This window comes from Podarcis tiliguerta, assembly GCF_965153285.1.
Source record: "Podarcis tiliguerta genome assembly, chromosome: 8".
NCBI lineage: Eukaryota > Metazoa > Chordata > Lepidosauria > Squamata > Lacertidae > Podarcis > Podarcis tiliguerta.
Genome location: NC_139541.1, coordinates 83,783,502 through 83,806,176, shown reverse-complemented (window position 1 = coordinate 83,806,176; position 22,675 = coordinate 83,783,502). Strand labels below are relative to the sequence as shown.

The window sequence follows — 22,675 nt, the reverse complement described above, 5'->3', positions numbered from 1 at the left end:
AGGATGCTGGACTAGATGGGCCACTGGCCTGATCCAGCAGCCAGGTTCATCCTATGTTCTTATGGAAGGCGGCTAACAGATTGAGGTTGAATCCTGACAAGACTGAAGTACTGTTTTGGGGGACAGGGGGCGGGCGGGTGTGGGGGACTCCCTGGTCCTGAATGGGGCAACTGTGCCCCTGAAGGACCAGGTGCGCAGCCTGGGAGTCATTTTGGACTAAGAGCTGTCCATGGAGGTGCAGATCCGTTCTGTGTCTACCAGCTCCATCTGGTACGCAGGCTGAGACCCTCCCTGCCCGCAGACTGTCTCGCCAGAGTGGTGCATGCTCTAGTTATCTCCCGCTTGGACTACTGCAATGCGCTCTACGTGGGGCTACCTTTGAAGGTGACCCGGAAACTGCAATTAATCCAGAATGCGGCAGCTAGACTGGTGACTGGGGGTGGCTGCCAGGACCGCATAACACCGGTCCTGAGAGATCTGCATTGGCTCCCAGTACGTTTCCGAGCACAATTCAAAGTGTTGGTGCTGACCTTTAAAGCCCTAAACGGCCTCGGTCCTGTATACCTGAAGGAGCGTCTCCACCCCCATCGTTCAGCCCAGACACTGAGGTCCAGCTCCGAGGGCCTTCTGGCGGTTCCCTCGTTGCGAGGGAACCAGACAGAGGGCCTTCTCGGTAGTGGCACCCACCCTGTGGAACACCCTCTCTTCAGATGTGAAGGAAATAAGCAGCTATCCTATCTTTAAAAGACATCTGAAGGCAGCCCTGACCAGGGAAGTTTTTAATATTTAATGCTGTATTGTTTTTAACACTTGATTGGAAGCCGTCCAGAGTGGCTGGGGAAACTCAGCCAGATGGGCGGGGTATAAATAATAAATTATTATTACATTATTATTATTATAACGTCCAGCTCCAGAGACAGTCTATCCAGATGTGAGAACAGGATTCTGGAGGACTAGATGGGACCCCTTTGGCTTGATCTAGCAACCTCTTCTTTTGCACTTTAATTACATAAGTAGAGCCAGGTTCTGGTCCCGACACGTTGCGAAGGAGCACTCTGCACATGCTCCAATCCACGTATTTTTGGGCCCTGCATTGCGGAAGCAGGACCTGGGGCTGAGCTTTGCCTCTGGGTGGTAAAGGAGAGCCCTGCAGGAGACGCTTGTGCTCCATCGGGGGACGGAGGCGAAGAAAGCTCCCGACCCAAATTTCAAGCGGGGACGGGGAAGCAACGCCCAATCAGAGGCTGGCTGCTTGTCAGCATTCGGCCAATGGCAGCGGGGCACAGGGTATATATGTCTAGGTCCTTGAGCCAGGCTTTCGGGTCACCTGTTGTGCTGGAGTGAGACAAGGCAGCGCCAAGCCCCTGGGGATTTTGCAGGATTCGATTCTCCCTGTCAGGTAACAGCCGTCTCTGGTTCCCAGATTTGGGCGCGTGGGGTGGGAGAAGGGAGGACAGAGGAACGGGCAGCAACAGCTGCAGGTGCATCGCCTACAAAGCAGGCCAGATTTTTTAAAATCTGGAATTTGATCTATCAAGTGGATGGGGAGCGTGGGTGGCAGTCCAGAGAATTTGGGGTGCCAGCAGGGACCCCCTAATCCAGCAATCTGCTTCGGTGCTTCGCCCCCTAGAATGGCCAAGTATAGGGTTGCCAGGCTCCTAGAGCTGCCCTTCTTTTCGGACGGCCCCAAATGGCGCCAGTGACCCCAAACCTTGCAATGACCTTGCTGAGTGCCCTAGACGGGCGTCCTTGCTGCTTGCGGGCTGGAGAGGAGGTCCGGGAAGACCCTGGCATGCGCCCACTGGCCAGCCCTCCTGCAAGCGCCTGCCAAACTCTCCCCCTCTCTCCTTCCTTGCTGCATGCAGAGTGCTTCCCCGCTTCCCTCCCCACCCCCCTCACCCCGCCTGGAGATTGGATTCCTCGCTGGACACTTGGATCCGGGGACCGCTGACACTTTGCAAAAGTAGCCGCTGGAATGCAGGCTCAGCTGGCAGCCAAAATGTTCTTCCATGCCACCAGGGGCCCTTTTGTGGACAAGAAAGCCGGCTATAAATAAACCGGTTTCCGAGGGGCCGAGGGCTAAAATTATCCCTGGCTGTCCACCGGCGGCAACTAGATAGGAGTGCTGGAGCCTGCACCCCCCCCTGCCCCACACCTCCCCACCCACTTGGCACCCAGGGCGGGATCTCTTGACCTCTCCATATGGGTTCCATGCAGACAGGCCGCAGAGCTGGGAATGGGATTCCTCGCCACCTTGGGAACTTTCCACTCTCCAGCAAAGGCTGGGTGACTTGTGCAAGGAGAATTAATAATAATAATAATAATAATAATAATAATAATAACAACAACAACAACAACAACAATGCATATCTAGAATAAGCACTGACCCATGGAACGACCCTTGCCACAGGGGCTGCCGATGTGCTTTGCACACTTCAAGTTCCCAGATCTCAAGAAAAACGGCTGGGCAAATTACGAAGGAGGTGGAGAAAGTGGATAGGCCCCTCATTAAGAACCTCGGAAGAGCCTGGCTGCTTGTTCAGGCCAACGGCCCAACAAGTCCAGCATCCCAGATGCTTCTTCTGGGGAACCTGAAAACAGGATTTGAACACAGAGCCCTCTCCTCTCCTCCTGTGGTTTCCAGCAGCTGGGATTCAGGAGCGCTGCTGCAGCCAACGGTGGAGGCAGAGCAATAACCGTTATGGCTAACAGATATCAATAGGCATCTCCTCCTCCATGAATTTTCCCCATCCTCTTTTAATGCCATCCAGGTTCGTGGCTGTCGCTGTTTCCTGCAGCAGCGAGTTCCATAGTTTAACTATGTACTGTACGAAGGACGACTTTCTTTCCTCTGTCCCAAATCATCCAACGCTCAGTCTCATTGCATTATGGAGAGAGGATGCAGATGGCACTGTGGTCTAAACCACAGAGCCTAGGGCTTGCCGATCAGAAGGCTGGCGGTTCGAATCCCCGCGACGGGGTGAGCTCCTGTTGCTCGGTCCCTGCTCCTGCCAACCTAGCAGTTTGAAAGCATGTCAAAGTGAAAGTAGATAAATAGGTACCACTCCGGCGGGAAGGAAAACGGCGTTTCCATGCACTGCTCTGGTTCGCCAGAAGAGGCTTAGTCATGTTGGCCACATGACCCGGAAGCTGTACGCCGGCTCCCTCGGCCAATAAAGCGAGATGAGAGCCGCAACCCCAGAGTTGGCCACGACTGGACCTAATAGTCAGGGCTCCCTTTACCTTTACCTTGCGGGGTGGAAAAACTTCTCTCTCTCTGCTATCTCCATGCCACACATAGCGTATTTTTCGCTCTATAAGACACACCAGACCACAAGACGCACCTAGTTTTTGGAGGAGGAAAACAGGAATAAAAATATTCTGAATCTCAGAAGCCAGAACAGCAAGAGGGATCACTGTGCAGTGAAAGCACCAATCCCTCTTGCTGTTCTGGCTTCTGGGATAGCTGTGCAGCCTGCATTCGCTCCATAAGACGCACACACATTCCCCCTTACATTTTAGGAGGGAAAAAGTGAATCTTATAGAGCAAAAAATACGGCAATTTTTATAAAGCCCTATTGCACCTACCTGCAAACTTTAAAAGCCCCCAACGCTGCGCCCTGCTTTCTTGCCACAGGACTCGCCACCCGCCACCATGCCTTTCGGAAACACCCACAACAAGTACAAGCTGAACTACAAGTGTGATGAGGAGTACCCTGACCTCTCCAAGCACAACAACCACATGGCCAAGGTCCTCACCAAGGAGCTTTACGAAAAGCTGCGCGACAAGGAGACTCCCAGCGGCTTCACCCTGGACGACTGCATCCAGACCGGTGTGGACAACCCAGGTGGGTGCTACCTCTTGGACGAACCAAACGCTAAAGCAAAGATGTCACCCAGTGTGGTGTCGTGGTTAAGAGCGGTGGACTCGTAATCTGGGGAACCGGGTTCGTGTCTCCGCTCCTCCACATGCAGCTGCTGGGTGACCTTGGGCCAGTCACACTTCTCTGAAGTCTCTCAGCCCCACTCACCTCACAGAGTGTTTGTTGTGGGGGAGGAAGGGAAAGGAGATTGTTAGCCGCTTTGAGACTCCTTAAAGGGAGTGATAAAGCGGGATATCAAATCCAAACTCCTCTTCTTCTTCTTCCAAAGCCAGGCATGCAATTTCTCCCCAGTCCGGCTTGCCATCTCCCTCTGGTGGCCAATTTGCATAATTTTACATGCATTTGCCACACAGTGCGGAGTGGGGGTGAGGGCCGGGGGGGGGGGCAGGGAAGGGGGAGGAAACAAAAGAGTCCAGAGTCCAGCCTGCTTTGAACCCCAGCAGCTAGAAAGAGTAGCAAGGCATGAGAATCACAGGAGAGCGGAGCTGGAAGGGATCCCAAGGTCATCTGGTCCAACCCGTTGCAATGGAGGAATAGCACCTGTAATTCAGAACAACCCCTTTTCCCGTGGAGATTTAATTGGAAGGTCCCTGTGGCAGAACATCTGCGTGGGAGCCCTGGCCATAGCTGTCAACTTACAGATTTGAAAATAAGGGACCAGCAGCCTCGAAAATAAGGGATCAGCAGCCAAAATAAGGGATTTTAGTCAACCAGCAGCCAAACGAAGCCTCAAGCGGTGGTTCCCACAGCGCAGCAACCCGGCATAGGGGATGCAGCAAGGAAAACCACCGTCCCCTCTCCGCTGGGAAGTGCTGAGCAAAGGCGAGTCCCCAGGCAACGCAGCTGATTTGATTGGCACAAGGCATGCAAGCTCCACCTCCCAGTCGTTCTTAGACTCCTTATTGGGTGAGCAACACAACCAAGCAACACAGTCGGAGCCTCCCTCCTCCCTGGCCCGGCAGGGAGGGAGGGAGAGGAGCTGCTTCCTTTGAAACCGGGGAAATTTAAGGGACATCATCAATAAGGGACAGCAGCGGGACACGGCGCTGGGATAAGGGACTTTCCCACCAAATAAGGGACACTTGACAACTATGGCCCTGGCAATGTCACCATTCTGAAACCCTGGAGAGCTGAGCTGCCAGTCAGTGTTGGTAGCACTTGGCTCAATGGGCCAGTGGGTCTGACTTGACATAAGACAGCTTCCTAGTTTCCTAACTGAGAAAAGATTAAAGGTAAAGGGACCCCTGACCATTAGGTCCAGTCGTGACCGACTCTGGGGTTGCGGCGCTCATCTCGCTTTACTGGCCAAGGGAGCCGGTGTCCAGCTTCCGGGTCAGGTGGCCAGCATGACTAAGCCGCTTCTGGTGAACGCCAATTACCTTCCCGCCAGAGCGGTACCTATTTATCTACTTGCACTTTGACGTGCTTTCGAACTGCTAGGTTGGCAGGAGCAGGGACCGAGCAACGGGAGCTCACCCCGTCGCGGGGATTCGAACCACTGATCTTCTGATTGGCAAGCCCTAGGCTCTGTGGTTTAACCCACAGCGCCACCCTTGAGAAAAGATTAGACCACAACAATTTATCAAATCAGGTCCCCAGCTGTAGTATGAATACAAGGACCCACATATTACATACAAAAGCCCAAACAAACCTCTTGCAAGTTGCAAATATTACTGGGAGTGTTGACTTCAAGCCAACCACAGGAAGTGGTTTCCAGCTGACCACTCCTGGATTAAATAGCCAAGTCCCCTTGCTGGGTTCAGTTTGTGGGGGATGCACATAAAACCCTGTGTATCATTCTGCATGTCTCCAGCAGAGACGCAGGCTTCATTCATTCATGTGTATGCAATTTTTCCACAAACACACACACACAGCAAAAATCATGCTCAAAGCGGCTTGCAACAAAGCAAACAACGTTATGAAAAAAATTGCATCATAGCATGGAAAAGACACTGGAGGGAAATACTTGTGGTTTTGGTTGTCTCTATACTAATGCACAGAGCATGGGAAATAAGCAAAATGAGCTGGAGCTCTTAACACAGGAGCCTACAATTCTACGATTCCCTGACCCTACAGAATGAGATCTCACTTGCAGCGCCTGTTCCTTTTCAACAAGGCTTGCCAAAGAGAGCACCCCACTGGTCATACCTGTCAGTCTCCCACTTTGAGCACTCTAATCCCATTCCCACAGGCCTCTGGGAGTCATCCGTTTTTTAAGGGGCAGGGCAATATGTCCCTGATCATATCATTTATGAATTATAGAATTGTAAAGTTTGAAGGGACTCGCTCCCCCCCCCCCCCGGGTCATGTAGTCCAACCTCCTGCAACGAGAGAATCACAGCTAAAATAATCCCTGGCAGATGGCCATCAATGAAGAACGCTGCTTCAAGCGCCCTTCTCCTAATCTAACGCCTCCTCCCTCGTTCACACACAGGCCACCCCTTCATCATGACCGTGGGCTGTGTGGCTGGTGATGAAGAGAGCTATACCGTATTCGGCGGACTCTTTGACCCTGTCATCCGGGACCGTCATTGCGGCTACAAGCCAACTGACAAGCATAAGACCGACCTGAACCATGAGAACCTGAAGGTAGGAACCAGGACTGGCCAGGGCCGAGGGGCTGGAGGACTGGGCTGTAGTTCTATAGGGGCACCCATGCTTTGGACATGCAAATTTTAACACCCCCCCCCCCAGTGCCTGGTTCCCTGAACAAGGGAACTCACCTGCACAGCAGGCAGCGACAACAATCAACCTGGATTCAGGGCAGATAAAAGGAAGGACAGGGGCCGAGTTAGCCTGTGGAACTCCCTCCCACAAGAGGCAGGGATGGCCACCAAAACTTGATGGGCCCCGTTTGCCCCAATCCAGCAGCCAGGCTCTTCTTGCCAGTCAGAGTAGACCCGCCTTTGCCAATCTGCTGCCCCAAAGATGTGGAGGGCGCCAGGTTGGCAAAGGCTGGAAGAGACGGCACTGTGCTTGACAGATTCGTGGTTCGACTTGGGAGGAGGGCAGGTTCACACGCTCGCACGGAACGGGGAAGGACCGCCGTGCTTGTGAGAAAGGCAGGTGTGTCGGGGGCTTCCCTGGTCAACTCACGGCAGGCCTCTGCCTCTCTGTTCCCCACAGGGTGGAGATGACCTGGACCCCAACTATGTCCTCAGCAGCCGCGTGAGGACTGGGCGCAGCATCAAGGGGTACACCCTGCCCCCCCACTGCAGCCGCGGAGAGCGCCGGGCTGTCGAGAACCTCTCCATCACTGGTAAGGCTGGAAGAATCGCGTCGGGCAAAACAGATTCCTTCTTTGGGTAGCGCAAGAGGTGAACTGCGGAACTCCCTGCCACAGGATGGCTTCGAAATTAGGCAAATTCAGGGAGAAGGAGAGGGCTGTTGATGGCTGGGCTCTGGGCCCCACAGCTGGAGGCAGCAGTGCTCCTGAATACCAGTGGCTAGAAACCGCAGGAGGGAAGAGTGCTCTTGGGTTCGAATCCTGCTGGTAGGTTTCCTGTGGGGGAAACCAGGATGCTGGAGTATTTGAACTCCCTTTGCCTGATCCAGCCAGCTTTCCTTATGTTCTTAAGGCGACAAGAGGAACCAGGAATGTCTTAAGGGCTCTCTCTTTGAAAGATCAGTGCATTCCCCCTAATTTTGGGCCGTTTTTGCACTATTTACACTAATTTAATTCATTCCTTCTTCCTAAGGAGGCCTGGGAACTGTAGGTTTAGGGTGTCTTTTTTGAAAAGCCTTTGCAGGGCCAGACTAGATTACAACAAGAAGAAATTCTAAGTTTGAAGTGCAGTTAAAGAGGGCTTTTTGCAACCTCTAGAATCAAGAGGGAACAGTCTGCTCAGGTTCCCTTTCGGGATGAATATCCATCAGACATTCGCCAAATATCTGCTGACTCTGGGCAGCGTTTGATTTCAGTCTCTGAATTGTTTGAGAGCTGACATGCAATGGAATGAGGTATTTGGCAAAGGCCTGATGATGTTTACTTCTGTGTTTAGTAAATAGCAGGCAATGGGATCCGGTCTTTAACAGATGTCAGTTCGCGAAGCTTCAAATTTGACACATACCCCAAATCAAAAGAATGAGGGAGAATGCCCTCAGCTACAAAGCACACCCAAAATTCAAAGTTGGGAAAGACGCCCCCCCCCCCCATTCAGAATGTGCTGTGTATGTACACAGATGGACGAAACATGCTTTTATCTGGCAATAAGGGGGGCATATTAAGACCTTGGTGTGCGAGCCACACATCCAGACAGCAACTGCTAGAGATGGTCATGGCTGTAAGGCCTCTTTGGTCCACACTCCCATGCACCATAGCGGGCCATGCAGGCTGTGTCCAAATCCGCTCCATCGCAGCGGGTTGGGCTAGATGACCTTTCGAACTAAAGAAGAGAGAGAGAGAATCTTGGGTTGGCATTATCAGAAGAACCTAGAAGAGCCAAGAGCGCCGGATAGAAGATCATCAGATAGAGGACTAGAGCAAAGAGCATCGGACAAAAGATTTTACCCACCCGGGAAGAATGACAGATGAAGTTGATGGATTATATGGAACTGGGGGAAATGACTGGCAGAATCCGAAACCAGGGAGAAGAGTTGGTGGAAGAAAACTGGAAAAAGTTTAAAGATTATTTACAGAAATACTGTAAAATTAATGAATGTTAGAAAAATGTTGGAATGAAGTGTGATGGGATGAAGAGCTGCTTGTGTGTAAATTGCAATCCCTCAGAGTTTGAACCGCTTCTCAAACCTCTGCCTGTGACGGAGCCCCTCCAGCATGGCTGCGTCAGTCGCTAGCAGAATCCGAAAGTGGCTGCTTTCGGAAACGTTTCCAACATAAAAGCTCCTTAACGGAAACACGTCTTCTGGACTCTCTGCGTGACAGTTTCCGCCGAGGAACGGGTGTTCCTATAGGGGGCCCTGAGACTTCCCCACTGTTTTCACTGGAAGCATCTCTGAGCCATTCCTCCGACTCCCCTTCCCTTGACGTTCCTGTTCGCCCCCTACTGGTTCCCTCTTCAGGTGTCAAGTCTCTCTCTACCTCAGAGAGCCTTGGCACCTCCTGTCCTGCCGATGGCAGTTCCCTGACATCCACCTCCCCTCCAGGGCCCCCTTCACCCCCTCCCGTCTCCTCCCCTACGGGTTGTGAGGAGGTAAAACCCCGGAAGGAACCTTCCTCATCGTCTGAAGTTTCGAACACCTTTCTCCACTCGTTGTGGTTCCTAGTCTCTCGGTACTCCTCGTCATCTGAGTCCGTTCCTTCTTCCAACTCCGACTCCGCGAATCCTTCCAGTTCCTCTTCCTCGTCTGTGGTGCCGAAATACTCCCTTCTAAACCTTGCTACCGGCTGTGGTTTCCTCGGGAATCTTTGGTGGAACGTTTCTGTTAAAACCTCGTCATTGACCTCCTCTGCAGTCACCCAGGTGTTTTCTGACTCCGGTTCCCCTTCCCACGCCACTAAATACTCCACCTGATTGCCCTTCCACCTGGAATCGAGGATTTCCGCTACATGGTTACTGCTTTCCCTCTCCTCCAAGACCGGTCCCCTGGTGTGCTCCTCTTCACCTCCCCCCTTGTACGGTGACAGTAATGACCTGTGGAACACTGGATGCAATTTCATGTGGTTGGGTAACCGGAGTTTGAAAGCCACTGGGTTGACCTGCTGAATGACCTCAAAGGGTCCCAATCTCTTGGGTCTTAATTTCTTACAACCCCCTTTGAACGGCAACCCTTGGGTGGACAACCACACCTGATCCCCCACCCTTATGGTTTCACCTTCCCTCCTGCTCTTGTCTGCCTGCTTCTTATATTGAGCCTTGGCCCTTTCTAAGTTGAGCTGAAGCTGACGATGGATCGCTTCCATCTCTTCTACAAACTGTTCGGCCGCTGGGACGCTCCATCTCTCGCCCCCCTCCCCCGGGAATGCCCTGGGGTGACACCCGTAATTGGCCAAAAAGGGGCTCATCCCTGTGGACACATGCTCCGCATTGTTGTAGGCAAATTCTGCCAGCGCCAGCTTTTCGACCCAATCATTCCCTCTGTCATTGACATAGCACCTCAGATATTGTTGGAGGATGCCATTTGCTCTTTCCGCCTGCCCATTGGTTTCAGGATGCCGGGCCGTCGAAAAATTGACTTCCACGTGCAGCAAGCTCATGAGCTTCCTCCAGAACCTGGAAGTAAATTGTTTCCCGCGGTCCGAGACAACCCTCAAGGGGGCGCCATGCAGCCGGAAGACGTGTTCTACAAACAACTTCGCTGTTTCTTCCGCTGTGACTGCATGTGAACATGCTACAAAGTGGCACATCTTAGTTAACAGGTCCACTACTACCATGATGGCCGTCTTCCCTTTGGATTTGGGCAGATCCGTCATAAAATCTATTGATACCGCCTCCCAAGGCCGTTCTGGCGTGGGTAGTGGTTCCAATAACCCTGCCGGCGCCCTTCTTTCCCCCTTGGCCCTCTGGCATTGGTCACACCCTCTTACATACTCCTTTACATCTTCCCTCACTTTGGGCCACCAAAACTCCCTGGTGACCATCCACATGGTCTTGTGTTGTCCAAAATGTCCCGCCGTGGGACTATCATGCAACTGCTTGAGTACCCTCCCTCTCAATTCACCTTCTGGTATATACAGTGCCCCTCTGTAATACAATGCCCCATTTCTTTCTTCAAAACCCTCCGGGCTCTCACCCTCTCCCCTGAGGCCTCTGAGCTTATTTTGGGCATATTCGTCAGTTTCCGTTTCTTCTACCAGCTCTCGTCTCCCCACCAGCGCCGCCCCACACACCCAGCGGTCCTCAGGAATGACATGTCTTTCTTCGCTTGCCCCCTCCCCTTCCAAGTACTCTGGTTTGCGTGAGAGAGCGTCCGCCCTGACGTTCTCTGGGCCTGGTACATAACAAATCTCAAAGTGGAATTTGGAAAATTCCTGTGCCCATCTCACTTGCCGTTGGTTGAGTACTCGAGCTGTTCTCCAATACTCCAAATTCTTGTGGTCGGTGCACACTTGCACCTTGTGTTGTGCCCCAATCAATAAATGTCTCCACCTCCGGAACGCTTCGTGAATGGCAAGTAGTTCCCTGTCATACACCGTGTAGTTCCGCTCGGACTTATTCAGCTTCCTCGAGAAAAAGGCACACGGTCTCCACCCTGACGTATTTCTTCCCGGCTGAAGGAGCACCGCCCCCACCGCTCTGTCTGACGCGTCTGTCTCCACCCTCATGGGCTTCTGTAGGTCCACATGCAGAAGTTGTTCTTCCGAAGCGAAAGCCCTTTTCAGTTCTTCAAAAGCTCTCTCCGCCTCCGCCGTCCAAACAAATTTCTTCTTGCTACTGAGGCAGTCGGTGATGGGCGCCGTCAAGTGTGCAAAATTCTTGATGAACTTCCGATAAAAGTTCCCAAACCCCAGGAATCTTTGCACATCCTTCTTGGTTTTCGGTGTCTTCCATTCCAGCACCGCCTGGACCTTGCCTGGATCCATGGCCAATCCTTGGTCTGACAGGCGGTACCCCAGGAATTCCACCTCCTTGGCATGAAACTGGCACTTCTCCAGTTTCACCCACAGCTGATTGGCTTGCAGCCGGCCCAACACTTCTCTCACGTCCCTCACATGCTGCTCTTCATTTTCCGAATACACCAACACGTCATCCAAAAAGGCCACACAATTCTTGTAGAGCAACGGCCCCAGGACGTGGTTGATGAAAGCTTGAAAACATGCGGAGCCGGCTTGGAGACCGAAGGGCATTACGAGGTATTCAAATGCTCCCAAAGGGGTGAACATGGTGGTCTTCCATTCATCCCCCTTCCTTATTCGTATCAGATTATACGCCCCCCGCAGGTCCAGTTTTGTAAAAATCTTCCCCTTCCTCACCCTGGTCAGAATGTCATCAATTCGGGGCATAGGAAAGGCCAGGGGTTCCGACACGGCGTTCAGGGCCCTGAAATCCACTACAAGTCTCGGCTTATCTGTGTTTTTTTTGTCCACAAAAAACACTGGGCTGCCCCCCACCGCTCGGGACTCTCTGATGAAACCCCTCTTCAGGTTTTTGTCAATGAACTCCCTCAGCTCCTGCATCTCCCTGTCTGACATGGCGTACAGCTTGCCCACTGGGAGTTGAGCCCCCGGGAGTAGGTTGATTTGACAGTCAAAGGGTCTATGCGGCGGCAGTTTGTCCGCTTCTCTTTCGCTGAATACGTTGCTCAGATCTGCATATTGCGGAGGCACCTCCCCTTGCTTCATTACCTCCATCCCAGCTAAGGTGATCTTGGCTCCCCCTGGATCCTTCCCCTGCTTGCAGTGTTCCAGGCAATGCGCCGACCCAAAGGAGACCACCCTCTGGTGCCATCCCACTAGAGGATCGTGAAGTGCCAGCCAGCTCATCCCCAAAATAATGGGAGCTCCTCCCAATGTGGCCACATTGAACGCTATCCTCTCGGTGTGTCTTGCCACCCTCATTATCATGGGAACAGTCTGTTGGTTCACTTCTCCTCCCAACAGCTCTCTGCCGTCAATCATGGTTACCTGCAGGGGTTTACTTAAGGGGAGGGTTTGTATCTGGTGCTCAGCTGCGAACTCCTTACTCATGAAATTACAGGAGCTGCCTGAATCCAGCAGGGCTTTGATCTGTAGGGGGTGTCCATTTGGCAGCTCTAGCAACACCTCTATCACTAGAGCAGGCCTGGGAGGTTCTGGTGCGGGCACTCTCACTGCTTTTGAGCCTGGCTGCTGTGCCCCGACGGCAGCCAGGCGTTGGCTTTTACCTGCTCTGTGCTTTCCTCCTCCTCTCCCCCAACAGCTCCTGCCATGCCTTGCCATTCCTTTCTCCGTGGACAGACTCTGGCAAAGTGTCCTGGCTGTTGGCAGAGATAGCATTTTTTCCCGCCCTTTCCCTCTTTCTTCCGCCCTTCACCGATGTTTGAAACTGTGCGCGCACGCGCTGTTCCCACTTCCATCGGCTCTGCCGGCGGGAAAGGCTGCTCTGGAATGTCTGGAATGCGGAGCTCCCTCCAACGTTCTCCTTTCCCCTCCCGCTTCTCCAAAGCCCTCGCCTCCTGGCGCGCTCCAATGGCTAGCGCGGCTTTAGTCAGCTGGTCCATAGACTCTGCTCTGGGGTTCCGGGAAAGTTCATCTTTCAAGGACGAAGACAGACCCTCTTCAAAAAGCATTTGAATGGGCTCAGAACCCAAGTCCCACCCCAATCGATGAATCAACATAGTGAACTCAGTCCAGTACTCACGGACAGTCCGGTTTCCCTGTTTGCAAGCCATTAACTGCCTTCGCACTCCTCCCTGCTCAATGTCACTGGAAAACATCAGGTCCATGGCACGAAAAAACTTCATCGCGTCCTTTAGGATCTCATTATTTGCTGCCATCAAGGGTCTAACCCAGTCCTTCGCCCCTGATTCGAGGTGGCTAATTACAAAAGCCACTCGCGATTCCTCATCAGGGAAGTCATCAAATTGCAGATTGAGAGCATATTGCATCTCTGTCCTAAAGGCATGGTAGTTCCTGGGGTCCCCCCCAAATTTCTGCACCAATCCTGGCATCTTTCTGTTGAGTGGGGTGGCTTTCTCCCTCCCCCTCTCTGCATCCTGAGCCCTCCTTTCTTCCAGCCTCGCCGTCTGCAAGGCAAGCTGGATTTCCAACGTCCTATACCTTTCCTCCAGGCTTGGACCTCCAGCTGCCCCTCCGGTTCCTGCTGGTTCGCTCATGATGCCTCTCCCTGGCACAAGCTAGCTGTCGATGACTTTCGGATTGCTGTGATGGGATGAAGAGCTGCTTGTGTGTAAATTGCAATCCCTCAGAGTTTGAACCGCTTCTCAAACCTCTGCCTGTGACGGAGCCCCTCCAGCATGGCTGCGTCAGTCGCTAGCAGAATCCGAAAGTGGCTGCTTTCGGAAACGTTTCCAACATAAAAGCTCCTTAACGGAAACACGTCTTCTGGACTCTCTGCGTGACAGTTTCCGCCGAGGAACGGGTGTTCCTATAGGGGGCCCTGAGACTTCCCCACTGTTTTCACTGGAAGCATCTCTGAGCCATTCCTCCGACTCCCCTTCCCTTGACGTTCCTGTTCGCCCCCTACTGGTTCCCTCTTCAGGTGTCAAGTCTCTCTCTACCTCAGAGAGCCTTGGCACCTCCTGTCCTGCCGATGGCAGTTCCCTGACATGAAGTTATATGGCTTTAGTAGAAATGTTATAAGGAATTAAGTATAAATAGATTAATGGAATATTAAAGGGGGGGAAATAAGGTTAGAATGTGTTAAGATAATTATAGAATAGAAAACAGGAAGATGGAAAGGAATTGCTGTAACAATCAACAGAGGTGGAATACAAAAAGGGAGGTGTGAGGAGGTCGTTGAAATAAGTGAATGAAAGATAAGATATTGAAAATGTTTGAGGTGTTTTAAATTGTCTTTGTTTGGTTTTGTTAGCTTAATGTGTTAGTGTTATGTAGTGTCTTTGTATTGTATTGCATTCTTTTTTATTTTTTGCTTTTTGTATTGTTTCTTTTTTCTTTTTTTGTGTAGTGTTTAATTTGTTGGAAAAGTAATAAATATTATTTTAAAAAAAATGAAAATAGATGACCTTTGGGGGTCCCTCCCAATTCTGCAGCTCTATGGTTCTACGAAATGGTCAGCGCCTAGGCGTGGCCTCCTCCACTTGGTGTCTCTCCCCAGCTCACCTCCCTGCCTTCCCCCCTGTTCCACAGCCTTGAACAGCTTGACCGGGGAGTTCAAGGGCAAGTACTACCCTCTGAAGAACATGACGGACGCAGAACAGCAGCAGCTCATTGACGACCACTTCCTCTTTGACAAGCCCGTCTCTCCTCTCCTGCTCGCCTCAGGCATGGCCCGGGACTGGCCCGACGCCAGAGGCATCTGGTAAGCAGCAGCACATTGATACCCCGCAACGTTCTTCTGATGAAAATAGGGACATCCTGTTCAGTGACAGAGGGACGCGGGTGGTGCTGTGGGTTAAACCACAGAGCCTAGGGTGTGCCGATCAGCAGGTTGGCGGTTTGAATCCCCGCGATGGGGTGAGCTCCCGTTGCTCGGTCCCTGCCCCTGCCAACCTAGCAGTTCGAAAGCACACCAGTGCAAGTAGATAAATAGGTACCGCTCCGGCGAGAAGGTAAACAGCGTTTCCGTGCGCTGTTCTGGTTTCGCCAGAAGCGGCTTAGTCCTGCTGGCCCCATGACCCGGAAAAACTGTCTGCAGACAAACATCGGCTCCCTCGGCCTGTAAAGCGAGATGAGCACCGCAACCCCAGAGTCATTTGCGACTGGGGTCCTTTACCTTTTTCATTCAGTGACAACAACAAGAACAATTTTATTGTTTATACCCTGTCCATCTGACTGGGTTGCCCCAGCCACTCTGGGCACGTCCAGCTCCACCCAACCTCTCACACCTTTCCCTCACATTTTGAAAAATGTTCAATGGAGCAGGGGCCACCCAAACTGCATTGTGCGGCTTGCAAAAAGATAGCATAGATAAGTTTTTTCTGCAAACGATACAAACATTTTTCTCCCTGTTCTACATGTCCTCCCCTTTTTTTGAAAGCGTTGCACTGCGTATCTGCATTGTACCGCCCGATCACGTCATGTGTGCAATAATCTCATGTGGTTTCAACCTTACGGGGTTGAAAGTTGGTTGAGATCCTGCAGATTAATTGCATGCAAGGCGGACAACTTTAAAGCCCCTTTTGCACCAGGTTTCCCTGGCATGGGAAGTGCTTCTAAGCCTTTCCCTGGTGGGAATTTGGAGGGCGCATGAGATCTCGCGAGAGCATCCCAGATTCACCTTGCTTGCGAAGTAAGGATGGGGTGGTTCGGCTCTGTGTGTTTTTGCATTTATACACCACCCTACAACATACCCCCTGTGCAAAATGCATTCATACTGTATGGTTTCTAGCTTCTGTTGAAAGTTGCCTTGAACACCCTGGTTGGCTAGAAATGATCATGATAAAGATGATAATAAATAATAATAATAATAATAATAATAATAATAATAATAATAATTTATTATTTCTACCCCACCCATCTGGCTGGGTTTCCCCAGCCACTCTGGGCGGCTTCCAATCAAGTGTTAAAAACAATACAGCATTAAATATTAAAAACTTCCCTGAACAGGGCTGCCTTCAGATGTCTTTTAAAGATAAGATAGCTGCTTATTTCCTTCACATCTGATGGGAGGGCGTTCAACAGGGTGGGCGCCACTACCAAGAAGGCCCTCTGTCTGGTTCCCTGTAACCTCACTTCTCGCAATGAGGGAACCACCAGAAGGCCCTCGGAGCCGGACCTCAGCGTCCGGGCTGAACGGCGGAGATGGAGACGCTCCTTCAGGTATACAGGACTGAGGCTGTTTAGGGCTTTAAAGGTCAGCACCAACACTTTGAATTGTTCTCAGAAACGTACTGGGAGCCAATGCAGATCTCTCAGGACCGGTGTTATGTGTAAATGATAATAATTGCATTCCTGGTGCGCTTCAATGCCCTTTTGTGCTGTCCCAGTACCTCCAATGCACTCGAGAGGTTTGAGGCACTCAGGCCTGCGGCGTTCACACTCTCCCCTCTGCCCACCCCCCAGGCACAATGACAACAAAACCTTCCTGGTCTGGGTGAACGAGGAGGACCACCTCCGCGTCATCTCCATGCAGAAGGGCGGCAACATGAAGGAGGTCTTCCGGCGTTTCTGCGTCGGGCTGCAGAAGGTGAGATTTGCAAAGGGGCTGCTGTGAAGGGGGGGGGGGAGAGGGCTCCTGGCTGTCTCAGAGGCCACGTGGGGAGAGCTGTGGGGTTTTGGGCTGGCAGAGAACGGTAGCCCAGAGCGACAGTCCCTGGCAGGCAGAGGAGCATCATGTGATGCATGATTCCCACATCGCAGGGGGTTAGTCTAGAGAACCTCTGGGGGTACCTTCCAACTCTACAATTCCACGAGTCCCATCGCCAACAACCATTTATTACAATTCTACAATTCGTTGGCAGGCACCTGACAGGCTCACAGGCGACTCAGGCAGGCTGCGGTCAGTTGACAGTGCCCTAGCTGGTACCACCTGCAGTTCTGCCTCTTGACCGGCTGAGCTGGGTCTGAGGTCTGGGATGCTTGCCACAATTGCTAGCAGGAGTGAGGCCCTGGCAGCCCAAAGCACCTGTGCTCAAAGATCTGCGCCAGCTGCCGAGGTCTCTCTGGACCGAGTTAATGTTGTTGCAGTTCATAACCACTTGAAGCCCATTTAGTTAAAGGTAAAGGGACCCCTGACCATTAGGTCCAGTCGTGGCCGACTCTGGGGTTGTGGCGCTCATCTCGCTTTATTGGACGAGGAAGCCGGCGTACAGCTTCCGGGTCATGTGGCCAGCATGACTAAGCCACTTCTGGCGAACCAGAGCAGCGCACAGAAACACCATTTACCTTCCCGCCAGAGTGGTACCTATTTATCTACTTGCACTTTGATGTGCTTTCGAACTGCTAGGTGGGCAGGAGCAGGGACCGAACAACGGGAGCTCACCCCGTCACGGGGATTCGAACCGCCGACCTTCTGATCGGCAAGTCCTAGGATCTGTGGTTTAACCCACAGCGCCACCCACGTCCCCTGAAGCTCATTTACCTCACTCCAAATGTGCCTCACCCCATATGTGGCCGCTTGGTCACTTCGATCGGCAAAACTGGCACTATCACAGGTGCCATATAAGACCCTTTCTACACTGGTTAGCAATCAATCGTTTAGTGTGGCTGCACCTACACTCCCTGCCTGTTGACATCAGGCCCTTTGCTGTACTTTTTCGGCATCTCCTAAAAACATTCCTAGGGACGCGCTGTGGCGCTGTGGGTTAAACCACAGAGCCTAGGACTTGCCGATCAGATGGTTGGCGGCTCGAATCCCCGTGACGGGGTGAGCTCCCGTTGCTCTGTCCCTGCTCCTGCCCACCTAGCAGTTTGAAAGCACGTCAAAGTGCAAGTAGATAAATAGGTACCACTCTGGCGGGAAGGTAAACGGCGTTTCCGTGCGCTGCTCTGGTTCGCCAGAAGCGGCTTAGTCCTGCTGGCCACATGACCCGGAAGCTGTACGCCGGCTCCCTCGGCCAGTAAAGCGAGATGAGCGCCGCAACCCCAGAGTCGGCCACAACTGGACCTAATAGTCAGGGGTCCCTTTACCTTTACAAAAACATTCCTGCCTAATGAACCCAGAGGCTTAGAAGGTTGGCGCATGTTTCGATCCGTTTTTAACTTTTTGAATGTTTCAAAGTGTCCTTGTTGATTTTTCTGCAAACCTCTTTGAGGTGCTCTCCCTCCTGCCAATCAATTGGTGGTATAAATTTCATGAAATAAACCAGAGGTCAGCACTTTTTCAGCAGGGGGCCGGTCCACTGCCCCTCAGACCTTGTGTTGGGGCAGGACTATATTGTGAAAAAAATAATGAACAAATTCCTATGCCCCACAAATAACCCAGAGATGCATTTTAAATAAAAGGACACATTCTATTTCTGTAAAAACAGGCTGATTCCCAGACTTTCTGCGGGCCAGATTTAGAAGGCGATTGGGCCGGATCTGGCCCTCGGGCCTTAGTTTACCTACTCATGAAATAAATGAATGAAAACTCCCAGTCCTAGGCACTGCTAGCTCCCTACAAGTTCCTACAATGGACATACCCAGTTTTGCAGATAAAAGACTGAAGGAGCTTATTTAAAAGTCATCTGAAGGCAGACCTGTTTAGGGAAGTTTTTAATGTTTAATGCTGTATTGTTTTTAACATTTCATTGGGAGTGGCTGGGGAAACTCAGCCAGATGGGAGGGGTATAAATAATAAATTATTATTATTATTCTCTCCCCCCCCCCCACAACATCCCGCTCATCTTTTCCTTTTTCTCGGGGAAGATTGAGGAGATCTTCAAGAAAGCCGGCCACCCCTTCAGCTGGAACGAGCATTTGGGCTACATTCTGACCTGCCCCTCTAACCTGGGCACTGGCCTGCGTGGGGGTGTCCACGTCAAACTGCCCCATCTCAGCAAGCATGCCAAGTTCGAGGAAATCCTCACGCGTCTCCGTCTGCAGAAACGTGGCACAGGTGAGAGGGCGGGAGGGGATTTCCATCCTTATTTCCAGAAATAAGACAAGCTGGAGGCACCTCAAAGGGACTAGGGACTTGGTTTTATTTTTAATCGCTCCTTTGGCCCCACTTACCTGGGAGCGAGCCCCGGGCGAGGGGGATTCAGTCCATGCACTTCTGAGTAGACAGGGTTAGGCTCGTGCTGTTATTTGTGGGCCCCCCTCGCCCATCTCGTGCCATGCAATTGACTGGCGGTTACTGAATTGCAGGGGGTTGGAGTAGATGACCCCTGGGTGTCCCCCTCTAGCTTTATAGTTCAATGACTGCATGTTGAATTAGGCAGAGGGGTGAGGGGAAAGGGCTGGGGAATGCGCTTCTTTGCAGAGATAAATCTTTGGTCTGGAATCCAGTCCTTATGAGGGATGCCCGAGGGAGCTGGATATTTTTAGCCTGGAGAAGAGATGGCCGAGAACTGATACAATGACCCTCTTCAAATGTCTGAAGGGCGGTTGCATTCTGTGTCCAGGGCAGCTGTCCACCAGCTCCATCTGCTACGCAGGATGAGACCCTCCCTGCCCACAGACTGTCTTGCCAGAGTGGTGCATGCTCTGGTTACCTCCCGCTTGGACTACTGCAATGCGCTCTACGTGGGGCTACCTTTGAAGGTGACCCGGAAACTACAACTAATCCAGAATGCGGCAGCTAGACTGGTGACTGGGGGCGGCCGCCAAGACCACGTAACACCAGTCCTGAAAGGCCTACATTGGCTCCCAGTACGTTTCCGAGCACAATTCAAAGTGTTGGTGCTGACCTTTACAGCCCTAAACGGCCTCGGCCCAGTATACCTGAAGGAGCGTCTCCACCCCCATCGTTCTGCCCGGACACTGAGGTCCAGCTCCGAGGGCCTTCTGGCGGTTCCCTCTTTGCGAGAAGCCAAGTTACAGGGAACCAGGCAGAGGGCCTTCTTGGCAGTGGCTCCTGCCCTGTGGAACGCCCTCCCACCAGATGTCAAAACGATAAACAACTATCTTGACATTTAGAAGACATCTGAAGGCAGCCCTGTTCAGGGAAGTTTTTAATATGTGACACTTTAGTGTATTTTTGGTCTCTGTGGAAGCCGCCCAGAGTGGCTGGGGAAACCCAGCCAGATGGGCGGGGTACAAATAATAAATTATTATTATTATTGCATCAAGGAGGGAGCCAGCAGGGCCCGAAGCGATAGATTCCGGACGACCAGGAAGGAGATTCCTTCAAACAGACTCTCTCCCTCCTTGGAGGTTTCTGAGCTGAGTTTAGATGGCCACCTCTCAGGGATGCTTTGCTAGCACTGAATTGCAAGGGTTTTGAGCTCGATGAGCCTTGTGGGTCCCTCCGATTTTATGAAATCCACACTACGAGGAAAAAATAACCCGAGCAGATGCTTGTTTTTAAATCTCTTCCATCACCTACCTTCCAAAACTGTGGGCATACATTTTTATTTATTTTTCTATATACCCCGCCCTCCCCAGCCAAGACCGGGCTCAGGGCAGCTAACACCAGGTATAAAAACAACTGATTAAAATACAACGTTAAAATGCAGCCTCATTTCAGTAGAAACTCAAATCAAAAACTTTGGGGGGGATGAAAACGTCCAATCTTCACCGAGGCATACTATCCAGACTGGTTCTATGTGGGCCAGAAAAAAGCCAGGGAAGTCCCCAAATAGGAGTTCCATCACAGAAGGCGAAAGGAAAGAGTGGAAGGGGATCAAGTTGATTCCAAGCCAAAGGCCAGGCGGAACAGCTCTGTCTTACAGGCCCTGCGGAAAGAAATCAGATCCCGCAGGGCCCTGGTCTCAGGAGACAGAGCGTTCCACCAGCCGGAGCCATCACTGAGAAGGCCCTGACTCCAGTTGAGGCTAATCTGACTTCCTTAGGGCCCGGGACCTCGAGGGTGTTGCTATTTATGGACCTTAAGGTCCTCCGCGGGGCAGACCGGGAGAGGTGGTCCCGTAGGTACGAGGGTCCTAGGCCTATTTGTGTGCATTGTGTCCATGTGGAATCTTAGCACCATGATGCCAAAGGTGTCCACAGCCAATGGAACGGACTTCCTCTGAAGGTGATGGACTCCCCTTCATTGGGTGGCTATATCTCAGGGATTCTTTAGCTGTGATTCCTGAATTGCAAGGGGTTGGACTAGATGACCCTTAGGGGCCCCTCTCAAGCCTACGATTCTACGAAACTGATTCCTGGCTCAGTAGGGTGTGCAATTTTAGAGGGTGAACCTGAATTATCCAGCGAGCAGTCTTAAAAAACACATTTTGGGGCGTGAGGAATTCTGACCAGCTATTATTTCTGTGGCAGCGCAGGCACCATTTAGCCTAGTAAGTCTATGGTTTAATGACAAAGCACATAAACCAGAAGGCCGAATTCTTTTAGCTTTACCTTCCGAAAATGTCGCGTAATGCTAAATACTAATAAAATGTTAATATATAGCGTAACGGCAAGCAATGACCGCTGCGTCATTGCACACACGCATTCTGCTTACCGACCAAAAACTAAATCCTATTCATTTAAGCAAAATATCTGTATTTTTCGCTCTATAAGACGCACCAGACCACAAGACGCACCTAGTTTTTGGAGGAGGAAAACAAGAAGAAAAAAATTCTGAATCACAGAAGCCAGAACAGCAAGAGGGATTGCTGCGCAGTGAAAGCAGCAATCCCTCTTGCTGTTCTGGCTTCAGCGATAGCTGCGCAGCCTGCATTCGCTCCGTAAGACGCACACACAATTCCCCTTACTTTTTAGGAGGGAAAAAGTGAATCTTATAGAGCAAAAAATACGGTATTTCAAATGGCCGAGTCGCTTGTTGCGACTTACAAGCACTTCTTGGCAACTGAAAGTTGCAAAACGAAACGCACCCTATGGGCTCAGCAACCCACTTCCAGTTTCCGGAGGGTCTGGAGGGGGCGATCCAAGTAACGGCGACTCTCCCCCCACCCCCCCCAAAAAAACCCTGCAGGTGGTGTGGACACAGAGGCCGTGGGCGCCGTTTTCGACATCTCCAACGCTGACCGCCTGGGCTCCTCCGAGGTGGAACAGGTGCAGCTGGTGGTGGACGGCGTGAAGCTGATGGTGGAGATGGAGAAGAAACTGGAGAAGGGTCAGGCCATCGACGACATGGTCCCTGCGCAGAAGTGAGAGGTTTCCCGCGGCCGCCGTCCTGCTGACCCCGCGTGGACTGGGGCTTGGACTCCGGGGGGGTGACCCCAACCTGCCACTCCCGGCCACCCACTGCCCTGTCCCTGGGCGCCCTCCCTTCTCTTGCGAAGGAGGGCGGAGGGCCGCCTGGGGTGGGGCGGGGCAGCTGGGACGCTCGTGACACCCGAGTCCTAGTGGAAGGAGTTAATAAAGCGAATTACGGCCCCCAGAGCCTTGCCTCCTCCCAAAAGGAGTCTCTCGTGCTTTTTTTTTTTTAAAAAAAAGGTATTTTTTAGAAGCATTGCAAGGGGTTGGGCTAGATGACCCCTGGGACCCAACTCTACAATTCTATGATGAGCGCCGCAACCCCAGAGTCGTCTGCGACTGGACTTAACTGTCAGGGGTCCTTTACCTTTATCTTTTTAAATAAAGGGTACAATGAAGGCAAATGGGACACGGGTGGCGCTGTGGGTTAAACCACAGAGCCTAGGGCTTGCCGGTCAGAAGGTCGGCGGTTCGAATCCCCGCGACGGGGTGAGCTCCCGTTGCTCGGTCCCTGCTCCTGCCA

The 22,675-nt window shown here is 52.0% G+C and overlaps 1 protein-coding gene across 2 annotated transcripts; it reads left to right on the top strand.

The window, feature by feature from the left end:
• The first annotated feature begins 1,301 nt into the window (after positions 1 to 1,301).
• Positions 1,302 to 22,357, top strand: CKM (creatine kinase, M-type). 2 transcript variants are annotated; one of them, XM_083455750.1, is made up of 8 exons: positions 1,302 to 1,399; positions 3,638 to 3,848; positions 6,319 to 6,473; positions 7,011 to 7,143; positions 14,596 to 14,767; positions 16,471 to 16,594; positions 18,757 to 18,946; positions 21,929 to 22,357. In XM_083455750.1, the coding sequence occupies exons 2-8, from the start codon at positions 3,656 to 3,658 to the stop codon at positions 22,105 to 22,107; spliced, it is 1,146 nt and encodes a 381-aa protein (XP_083311876.1). In that variant the 5' UTR covers positions 1,302 to 1,399; positions 3,638 to 3,655; the 3' UTR covers positions 22,108 to 22,357. The 2 variants fall into 2 exon arrangements, with proteins under 2 accessions (XP_083311876.1, XP_083311877.1); XM_083455751.1 differs by having other exon boundaries at positions 1,326 to 1,399; positions 3,605 to 3,848.
• The last annotated feature ends 318 nt before the right edge of the window (positions 22,358 to 22,675 follow it).